A 12,421-nucleotide genomic window follows, 5' to 3' on the forward strand; every position below is an offset into this window, starting at 1 on the left:
CACAGACACAGAACTGACACAGAACTGACACAGACACAGAGACACAGAACTGACACAGAACTGACACAGAGACACAGAACTGACACAGAGACACAGAACTGACAGAGACACAGAACTGACAGAGACACAGAACTGACACAGAGACACAGAACTGACACAGAGACACAGAACTGACACAGAACTGACACAGAGACACAGAACTGACACCGAACTGACACAGAGACACAGAACTGACACCGAACTGACACAGAACTGACACAGAACTGACACAGAACTGACACAGAGACACAGAACTGACACAGAACTGACACAGAATTGACACAGAGACACAGAACTGACACAGAACTGACACAGAACTGACACAGAGACACAGAACTGACACAGAACTGACACAGAATTGACACAGAACTGACACAGAACTGACACAGAGACACCGAACTGACACAGAACTGACACAGAACTGACACAGAACTATGGAATAATAACACAACCAATCCAGACAAATGAGCACAAAGTTAGAATGAACAAATCTAGAATCCTGGACGTATTGTAAGCAGAACAGTTCTGGATTTATGGAGCAGAAACACATTTGGCTCAGGAGATTTAACCCAGCCAACATGTGGTGTTCAGAGCTGGTTCTGTACTGCATGTATCACCATGGCATCTTCTTGGGTTTGAGTGGGAAAGTGAAGCCTGGTTGGTCCACATGATGGACAGGTTTAGAGCGGAAATCCTGCTCTCTGATTGGTTAGTCAATGACAGAGACAGAGAGACTGACAGTGTGGAAAGGACAAAGGTTCAGATCGATGCTCTAACAGTGATTAGTCACCGTGTTCCCCACTATATCTTTATCATTAATCCCGTAACAGACTTCTAACACATGCAGGGAAACACAAACAGATTACACGAAGTGTGTTAATAAGAAAACATTCTTCTATCAGAGACATTCAGAATGAGCACGAACTAAAGGTTGGTGTCTGTGAGGAAACACACTGAAGTTACGTTAGAACAGAATCAACTATAAAAATGCTAATAATATACAAATATCTACATTTTTGTGCTGAGCTTTATGGTGGTCTCCTATCTGACTAGCTGTGTTTGTTCCTCAGTGCCATAGTCGTAGCGTCCGGCGTTATCACTGTGAGTGACCTCCGTCTGCACGGCCATGACGGTATGGAAGCGAAGCGTTCGGCATCAATGGCATGAATAAAGCAGTATTTTTAAGCTCTAGCGTGTAGCAGCAGAGAAGCAGCAGAATGTGTTCTCCAGAAAATGACGGACAAGTGAAATAACGCACCTTCAGCGGAGCGACGACTGGGTTGATGTATAAAAGTTGCTGCTTGGGTGGAGGCTGGGTGGAGTTCGGGTCCACCTTAAAAATACAACAACAACAACAACAACCGAGCACACAAGAGAGGGGACATTCAGACGAGTGTGTGTGACGCAACAGGTACAGAGAGGAACCTTATTATCCTGAGAAACAAGCTGTGTGTGTGTGTGTGTGTGTGTGTGTGTGTGTGTGTGTGTGTGTGTGTGTGTGTGTGTGTGTGTGTGTGTGTTACATAATGGTGCATGATTATAATAAGCCAAAATAAACAAACAAACAAATAAATAAATAAATAAATAAATAAATAAATAAATAAAACAAAATGAAAAGATAGAAATTACTTGTGTTATAACTGATCTATGTTTTATCTAAATTCATGTAGCCTATAATTTGTGTTATTGTTTTGTTTGTTTTTGTTTGTTGTAAGTAGAGACGTCTGGTGTTGTGTCGTAGCGTTCAGTGACAACTCGTAGCTACGTCACTCCGTCCTGAGCTTCTACAGGTAAAGATGATACCAGTGGAAAACTCTTTACATAGAATCTGTGTGTGTGTGTGTGTGTGTGTGTGTGTGTGTGTGTGTGTGTGTGTGTGTGTGTGCGCTTACCCGAACAAAGCTGGCAGGAAACCAACCCTCCTCATCATCAATCTGTCCCCACCACCAGTCCCTGTTGGACGAGTCCAGCACTTTGATGACATCACCGGCCTTAAAGGCCAACTCACGGTCCGCCATGGTCACATGATCCCATACCGCCTCGGCGTTAACGATAGAACCTCCACTCACCAACTGCACAGAGAGAGACAGAGATTTTAACCTGATGCTATTACAGTTAGACGTTCTTAAATACCTTCATCAGCTATAATCTGCACACACACACACACACACACACACACACACACACACACACACACACACACACAGTGTCCCCTCTGGCATTGGTGCAGAATCCGTAGGGGTTATCTGGGCAATCGTACAAAGAAAACATGTACGTGTGTGTGTGTGAGTGTGTGTGTGTGTGTGTGAGAGTGCGAGTGTGTGTGTAATATATATATATATATATAAGTGTGTAATATATTATATATACATATAATTTCGGTTTGCTCCTGTTAGCTTGGTGTTACTGAAGAGATCCAGTGTGATAGTTAACCACAATACTCTCTCTCTCTCTCACACACACACACACACACACACACACACACACACACACACACACACACACACACACACAGAGTAATCTTCTTGATTATTATCTTTATCTTTATTATTATTCTGATTAATGACAGGAGGAAGATCCAGATGCTGATAATCAGCTAATAGCATGTTGTTAGCAGAGACACTTTAATCGTCAGTGTTGTATTTAGATGACAGGTCTGTAATTATGCAGCACTTTGGAGTAGAAATCGTCCAATCACGTGTCTCATTTCACATTAATCGCTATTTACAGTTTGTGTTCCAGATATTTCCATGTTCTTGTTTTTTCCTGCTATTTTTTTCTCCTGTCATATTCTGTAGTATTCTCTCTCTCTCTCTCTCTCTCTCTCTCTCTCTCTCTCTCTCTCACACACACACACACACACACACACACACGAAGGTAATAAGTCAGGTGCGTCAGAGGGTCCACAAATTTGAAATTTGCAAATGCAAATCACTGAAATTAAAAAGAGATTATACATAACACACACACACACACACACACACACACACACATACACTCAAGGGTGCAAATGGGTTTGTGATAACACACAGTGTTGGAGATCATCCCACTCATCACTGCTCCCCTTATTGCTATTCGATGTGTGCGTTTGTTTGTGTGTGTGTGTGTGTGTGTGTGTGTGTGTGTGTGTGTGTGTGTGTGTGTGTGTGTGTGTGTGTGTGTGTGCAAGGCAATTTACATGCTAAGCTTCATAAAAGATGGTACAGGAGGTGGGGGCGAGGTGGGGGGTGAAGGGAATAGTCATTTCCAGCCTCCAAAAAATATTTTTGGAAGATCTGCAGGCTCTAGGACCCAGAGGCCTTCTTTTGTAAAGCTACTAGAACCTGTAACATATCTGAAGGCTCTAGAACTGAACACTCCAAGTTTTTACACCACAACTGGTGTGTGTTACGGTTCAAATGACATGGTGTTGTAGAACCCAAAGCACATGAACACGGCTGAGAGACGTTTACAGAACCTGGAGAGAGAAGGATCCTGATAATAATCGTCACACCTAGAGTACAGAGAAACATCTAGAAGAGCTAGATTTCCATCTGTCTGTCTGTCTGTCTCTCTCTCTCTCTCTCTCTCTCTCTCTCTTTCTAACTCTCTCTGTTATGATAAAGTGCCTGTCTTTTTAGTGGAACTGATTTGATTATGTAACTCCGTCACACGCAGCTGTGAATCTGTCTGAACAGGTAACTTCATCTCACTGAGCAAGAGAGAGAGAGAGAGAGAGAGAGAGAGAGAGAGACACAAACAGACCGACAGAAAGACAGACGGTGAGACAGGCAGACAGACAGACAGAGAGACAGACAGAAAGACAAAGACAGACAGACAGAGATACAGTGAGAAAGACAGACAGGTAAGCAGACAGGACTGAATGTAGATTTGAAGTATGAGTTATATAAGAGACAGACAGTAAGAGAGTCAGAAATAAAGAGAGAAGAAAAGAGAGAGAGAAAGACAAATTATGATAGAGAGTGAGAGAGAGAGTGTGATAGAGAGAGACAGACAGACAGACAGACAGACAGACAGACAGAGATACATTGAGACAGTGAGACCGACAGAAAGAGAGAAACACAAACAGACAGACAGAGGCACAGTGAGGCAGACAAGAACAGACAGACAGAGACAGACAGACAGAGATACAGTGAGGCAGACTGAGAGAGACAGACAGACAGAGAGACAGAGACGCAGTGAGGCAGACTGAGAGAGAGACAGACAGAGAGAGAGAGAGAGACAGACAGAGAGACAGAGACAGACAGAGATACAGTGAGGCAGACAGAGAGACAGACAGAGATAAAGTGAGGCAGACAGAGAGAGAGACAGAGAGAGAGACAGACAGAGATACAGTGAGGCAGACAGACAGGACTGAATGTAGATTTGGAGTATCAGTTACTGACTGTAACACAGAGATGCTAAATCTGCTGCTAACCCATCTGTACACATTATCCACATCACACAGTGGCTAAGCTAATTATAAAAACATGAAGTGTGTATTTACACAAACACACACGCACGCGCGCACACACACACACACACACACACACACACACACACACACACACACACACAGAGATTAACAGTATCATCTAACAAACTGACAGGCTAACACTTTGTGCAGCGCTGAACTTGGCAGAGGAAAACTAATGGGCTCTCGGCCAATCACGGCTGAGTATTCAATCAAAACCACACACACACACACACACACACACACACACACACACACACACACACACACACACACACACAATAATTTCACTAAAGCAGCTTGTACTCTACAGGATGTTTATCCTAATTCCTCCTCTGATTTGCCATTTTCTGAGAAATCAGGAAAAGCGGGTTGTGTTTTGTTAGAGTGCTAACTAAGGGCTAACTGAAGTAACATTAGCTACACAGCTAACAGTTTACTGGGTTAAAGGCTAAGGGCTAACTGAAGTAACATTAGCTACACAGCTAACAGTTTACTGGGTTAAGGGCTAAGGGCTAACTGAAGTAACATTAGCTACACAGCTAACAGTTTACTGGGTTAAGGGCTAAGGGCTAACTGAAGTAACATTAGCTACACAGCTAACAGTTTACTGGGTTAAGGGTTAAGGGCTAACTGAAGTAACATTAGCTACACAGCTAACAGTTTACTGGGTTAAGGGCTAAGGGCTAACTGAAGTAACATTAGCTACACAGCTAACAGTTTACTGGGTTAAGGGCTAAGGGCTAACTGAAGTAACATTAGCTACACAGCTAACAGTTTACTGGGTTAAGGGCTAAGGGCTAACTGAAGTAACATTAGCTACACAGCTAACAGTTTACTGTGTTAAGGGCTAAAGGCTAACTGAAGTAACATTAGCTACACAGCTAACAGTTTACTGGGTTAAGGGCTAAGGGCTAACTGAAGTAACATTAGCTACACAGCTAACAGTTTACTGGGTTAAAGGCTAAGGGCTAACTGAAGTAACATTAGCTACACAGCTAACAGTTTACTGGGTTAAGGGCTAAGGGCTAACTGAAGTAACATTAGCTACACAGCTAACAGTTTACTGGGTTAAAGGCTAAGGGCTAACTGAAGTAACATTAGCTACACAGCTAACAGTTTACTGGGTTAAAGGCTAAGGGCTAACTGAAGTAACATTAGCTACACAGCTAACAGTTTACTGGGTTAAAGGCTAAGGGCTAACTGAAGTAACATTAGCTACACAGCTAACAGTTTACTGGGTTAAAGGCTAAGGGCTAACTGAAGTAACATTAGCTACACAGCTAACAGTTTACTGGGCTAAGGGCTAAGGGCTAACTGAAGTAACATTAGCTACACAGCTAACAGTTTACTGGGTTAAGGGCTAAGGGCTAACTGAAGTAACATTAGCTACACAGCTAACAGTTTACTGGGTTAAAGGCTAAGGGCTAACTGAAGTAACATTAGCTACACAGCTAACAGTTTACTGGGTTAAAGGCTAAGGGCTAACTGAAGTAACATTAGCTACACAGCTAACAGTTTACTGGGTTAAAGGCTAAGGGCTAACTGAAGTAACATTAGCTACAAAGCTAACAGTTTACTGGGTTAAAGGCTAAGGGCTAACTGAAGTAACATTAGCTACACAGCTAACAGTTTACTGGGTTAAGGGCTAAGGGCTAACTGAAGTAACATTAGCTACACAGCTAACAGTTTACTGGGTTAAGGGCTAAGGGCTAACTGAAGTAACATTAGCTACACAGCTAACAGTTAACAGCTTGTGTCACTGCTTTCACAGATGAATGCGAATCGTAAATAAAACCTATATAAAGAGCCGTGATAGATTTCACCTCAGCAGGAGATCGTTTGTACATCACTGAAAAAACTGTGGTGTGATGTGGAACCTGAACAATCAACAATCATTTGGATTTTTTAGCGTTAGCTCAGTTCTATAGGGAATCTTTTAAGACTCAAACACGTTCAGATGAATTTCTAAGGACAGGAAATCGTGTTCACTTGTATTTTGTGTCCCTACATATTTTGTGTCTTTATTTCATGAAGGAAAGAAAAGCATGACAAAATAAAAGAATAGAACCTGATGAATTCAGCAGGTTTATATTACTGCACCCGCTCTGGTACATTATCGTTTCCATAGTAACGAAGGAGTATCGTGTGTGGAAGGAGTCTCCAGTGTCGGCGCTCGGAGCTACAACTTAAACTGGAAGTTGAATGGAATGGTGTTTCTAGCTGGAGTGTGTTTAGAGCGAGAACGTGTTTCCTAAACGTCCCTCAACATTAAACGTTGAATGAGAAGCGAGAGGACGACGAGTCAAACACCATCATGTAGCTCAGGAACACTGTGTGCTGCTGCTGCTGCTGCTGCTGCTGCTGCTGCTGCCTCTGGCAACATGCCGACACAGGTAATTACCCATAATGCCTCTACAGTGCCAGGGACACATCTACACCCACACCCACACACTCATGAACACATCTACACACACATACACACATCTACACATACACACATCTACACATACACACATTTACACATACACACACACACTCATAAACACATCTACACATACACACACCCACACCCTCACCCTCATGAACACATCTACACACACATACACACATCTACACATACACACATCTACACACATCTACACATACACACATACACACATCTACACATACACACACACACACACACACACTCAAACACATCTACACATACACACATCTACACACACACACACTCACAAACACATCTACACACACATCTACACTTACACATATCTACACACACATACACACATCTACACATACACACATACACACACACACACTCATAAACACATCTACACATACACACATCTACACACACACACACACATCTACACACACACACTCACAAACACATCTACACACACATCTACACATACACACACACACATCTACACACACATACACACATCTACACACACCTACACACACACACTCATACACACATCTACACATACACACACACAAACATCTACACACACACACTCATAAACACATCTACACACACACATCTACACACACACACTCATAAACACATCTACACACACACACACACACACACACACACACACACACACATCTATAAGTATGTATGTAACCCAGTGAGCAGCATTAATGTGTTCAATGTTAGAGACTTAAGCACTTATGTACGTCGCTCTGGATAAGGGCGTCTGTCACATGCTGTAAATGTAAATGTAAATGTGCACACACATACACACATCTACACACACACACACACACACATACACACATCTACACACACACACACACATATACACACATCTACATACACACACACACACACACACATCTACACACACACACACACACATCTACATACACACACACACACACATACACACATCTACACACATGCACAGACACACACATCTACACACATCTACACACTCACATACACACATCAACACACACACACATACACACATCTACACACACACACACATCTGCACACACACATACACAAATCTACACACACACAAATACACACATACATACACATATCTACACACACACACATAAACACATCTACACAGACACACACACATACACACATCTACACACATGCACAGACACACACATATGCACACATCTACACACACACACATCTGCACGCACACATACATGTATCTAAACATACATACACACATCTACACACACACATATACACACACACTCATAAACACATCTACACAGACACACACCCACATACACACATCTACACAAATCTACACACACACACATGCACAGACACACACATCTATACACACACACACACTCAAACACATCTACAAACACACACATCTACAAACACACACATACACACACACAGTGCCATCTACACACACACAAACATAAATCTACGCACAAAAACATCTACACACAAACAAACACCATCTACACACACACACATAATAACATTATTTGAAACATTTCCCCCGATGTGCGGTTTATCTTTGATATTAACTCAACGATTCTTAGTGTGAATATTATGAGTATTTTATTGTTACGCTAGCTGTCTGTGTCGAGTAATTCATCACACTGTGAATTCAAAGAGACACTGCAGCCTGAGATTACAGCCTCTACTGACACACACACACACACACACACACACACACACAAACACACACACACACACACACACACTCTGATTGGACAGAAGTATTATATAACTATTATCCAGCAGGAGTCTATGAGAAACAGTGTGTAGAGGAATTCGTTTAGCTGTAGGAATGAACACAACCCCATACACACACACACACACACACACACACACACACACCACATTAACACACCCCAAACACATGACAGCACTGTAAGTCAGTCTGCAACCTTTAAATCCTTTACCATTTTTAATCTGTCTTTTCAGTCTCGTGTCTTTTTAAGCCCCGCCTCCATTTCGTGCGTTCTTGTCTAATCCCTCCCACTGAGAAATCTCCAAAACCTCTCAAATCTCTCTGAAGCATTTCCAAATTTTAAAAACGTTCTCCTCTATAACATGCCGAGCGATGGAGTGTGTTCTCTAACCCTAACTGTGGTGAAACAAAACTCATTTCTTTTTGCTAGACAGGAAGTTAGCGACTAACCGCGAACTAGCTAAATAAGCTCTAATGTTGCGTCATTATTTTCTTGCTCCAGAGACAGAAACACTGAAATACGTCTCTAGTCGATCATTAGCTCACTGCTGTTTGCTACGGTTACAGACCCGTCTTGAGTAACATGCTTGTTTAATTTCGAACAACAAATATTCAGTAAAGTGACTTTATTGGTGTAATTAACAGGTGACTTCACAGTAAAGTTCCTGCCGTGTTTAGTGCTGAACTCAGGGATGAGTCGAGTCTCAGAGAAGACGAAGGAATATCCAAAATCGAACCTGTGTACAGTAGCTATTAATGAATTCACTTAACCGTAACTAAGCATTCCCAGTTACCATGACAACTGTATTTCTAAATCTATTCACCTGGCTACTGCTTAAAATAAACAGTACGTGACCTGCTCTAAATACTGGAAGATTTAGAGTTAATTAGTTAGTGAACCTAATCCGATAAAACGAACATTTTATGAATGGAAAGAAATATTTATGCTATTTAATTTTTTGTTTGTTTATTTCTGTGAAACTACAGTTTTTGTTTCCAACCTTGAACCGAAGCCCAGGTTTATCGTCACTAACCTCTGACTGAAAAAAACGAGACACAAATCTCCTTGGAGTGACCAGGAGTTCTCCACTCGCTACCTAAACATCTATCAGTATGACACATACGGTAACTATAGCAACCGCATTATTTAGTTTGCTATTGTGTGGTTTGGGACACGGCCTAATATCACAACAGGCAATATCAGGACTCAAATGTTTTGGTACTGATGTGTTTTTCTGTGAGAAAATAAAATGGAACTGCACCAAACTGGATGGAGATACACCAACGAACCCATCCACAGTTCTGCGTTCTTGTTTTCTATTGGCTCAAGATCCACAAATTCACACCTCAGTGTTCGCTCTGATGAAGTCGACACCAGACACAAATTCGTGTATTTCACCTCCCTCGTCCTTTCCCCTTCGGTGAACTGACTCCTCTAGCTGGAAAAGAAGAGCAGCGTCACGTCCACATGTCTCACTGTGTCCAGATCAAAAACTGTAAATCCTAATCCCAAATCGTTAGCATCTCTGTCGTTTACGTTTAGAGGTCTATTTACTTTTCCGAATGTAACCCGGACTAAACCGGACGTGTGATTTTAACCGTCTTTGTAGATTTCGACTCGCCACAACATCTGACGTTCCGACAAAATCGTGCATGAATTCTGTAATAGAGTGAAGTGTGTTAAAAACAACACCATGACTAGAATAAGGAGCGCTCTTGTCCATTAGCATGCATGCTAGCTGTACGCCTGACTGTACTAGGGCTCAGGAATGCAGGTCGGTAATGTTATATTAATTATTGTGGACTACTGAATATTTTAAATGTCCAAACATGAATATTTCACTTTGAGTACTGCGCTATACAATACCGTCCTCCTGTTGGTGGATTTTAGATGATCATCATAGCAGTAGAGTCTGTCTGAGGTTCCTCACACTTCTGTGTCTACTTGTGATGACACTAAATGTTACCCTGATAAAATATTAGCTGATTATACGATGTGTCCTGAGACCCCTGATCTTACCTCGTGACCAGGATATTATTTTGTGGCATAAAATCACTGGCTTCAGTGTGTCTAAGGCCTCAGTACGGTAACTTACGTGACCACAGCAACACTGTGGCTACAGCATCTCAACGAGGCCATGGTGTTCTTGCTCTTCTTCTACGACTCAATTAGGCCTGATCCGCGTCATCTGGCACTAACGGAACCTGCAGGTCCTCGAGCACCGCTCGAGACGTATAAACACACATTTTTCCTTCATCGTGTCAGAAAAAGCTGATCATCTGTGAGACGAGATAAGAAGCTAAAGCACTTGTGACTAAAAATAGGTCAGAAACAGATGAAAGAGAGAAGATGCTAGATGGAATTAATGAAAACGTAGGATACGGAGGCAGGAGACGCGTTTACCGTTACCTCAGTGGCCCACACACAAACACACACACACACACAAACACACATACACACACATACACACACACACACACACATACCATCCTCCTCTTACTGATCCACCTCATCATCATCATCATCATCATCACCACCACCACCATCATCATCATCATCATCATCCCTTAACAACAGACATTAAAAACGCTATAAAATACACCGACGACATTCACCTTCTCGAGGCGTTCAGCCGGGCTTCCCCCCTCCTCGGTATCTCTCGCGCCCGTTGCCATGGTGCGGATGGATGGGTGGGCGGGCGAACGGGAGGGGGGGGGGTTTGGAGGGGGAATGTGTACCGATTCCGGTAACGCGCGGTCAATTTTTTGTTGTTTTTAACCGCTTTTGCACGCTTTTGCTCGTGCGCCCACCTACGCAGATGTTGCGAAGATAAAAGAGAAGCGCGGTGTATAAACACCCCCCCCCCCCCCCCAAGGTCACATCTACATCACCGTAATGCAGCAGCACCATGTTATGTCACCCCCCGTTACCGGCCGTCTCCATCATCTATACACACAGGTTAAGGATAAAGAGCTCTTACCATCATCTTCATCATGGTCGGGCTCCGTGTGCCGCTCGCGCTCCGTCCGCAGGTCCGAGCCCGCAGATGCGCGCGCTGTGTGCGCGAGAGACAGCTACGTAACGTCCGGTCAGGAACCAAAAGGAGAGAACGGAGAGGAAAAGAGGAGGCTACACACCTCCCTCTGTTACTCCCTCTCTTTCGGTGTCTCTCGGTATTTCGGTATCTGTCGCTATCTCGAGCCCGTCCTCTAAAATGTGGGCGTGGCTTAAAGTCGCACTCAGCATCTCACATCATACTGGAGTCTATGTATGTGTGTATAGGGGTGTGTGTGTGTGTGTGTGTGTGTATGTGTATAGGTATGTGTGTGTAGGTGAGGGGGAGAGAGACAGAGAGAGACAGAGAGAGAGAGAGAGAGAGAGAGAGAGAGAGAGAGAGAGAGAGAGGTAAAATAATGAGAACAGTCTTTACTGAGCTTCACCTGAAAAAACTCTACAGTGTTTTTTTTCTGCTCCAAATGTCCCAGTCCTTCGGCCAAACTCTCATTTACAGACAGTATAGAGTTTTATTACAGACAGAATAGAGTTATTACAGACAGAATAGAGTTATTACAGACAGTATAGAGTTATTACAGACAGAATAGAGTTATTACAGACAGAATAGAGTTTCCTGAACACACACATCTGGGTTCTGGTGAATTTACAGGCGTCCATTTTTTCACCCCTAGAAAAGTTCAGGATATTCACTTAAAACAGAACAGTTTAATGATCCAC

At 42.8% G+C, this 12,421-nt stretch overlaps 1 protein-coding gene across 6 annotated transcripts in view; it reads right to left on the bottom strand.

The window, feature by feature from the left end:
- arhgef9a (Cdc42 guanine nucleotide exchange factor (GEF) 9a) overlaps positions 1 to 11,915 on the bottom strand; it is a 24,585-nt gene extending 12,670 nt beyond the window's left edge. The window contains exons 1-5 of one of the 6 annotated variants that reach the window (XM_027170801.2): positions 11,305 to 11,361; positions 10,785 to 10,968; positions 10,035 to 10,127; positions 1,932 to 2,111; positions 1,298 to 1,372 (exon numbers count right to left, since the gene is read on the bottom strand). In XM_027170801.2, the coding sequence (XP_027026602.1) occupies positions 1,298 to 1,372; positions 1,932 to 2,057 (201 nt within the window). In that variant the 5' untranslated portion in view covers positions 2,058 to 2,111; positions 10,035 to 10,127; positions 10,785 to 10,968; positions 11,305 to 11,361. The other 5 variants (XM_027170797.2, XM_027170794.2, XM_047809103.1 and 2 more) reach the window with 5 other exon arrangements.
- Between the last annotated feature and the right edge of the window lie 506 nt (positions 11,916 to 12,421).

The sequence above is a fragment of the Tachysurus fulvidraco genome, chromosome 26 (assembly GCF_022655615.1).
Source record: "Tachysurus fulvidraco isolate hzauxx_2018 chromosome 26, HZAU_PFXX_2.0, whole genome shotgun sequence".
NCBI lineage: Eukaryota > Metazoa > Chordata > Actinopteri > Siluriformes > Bagridae > Tachysurus > Tachysurus fulvidraco.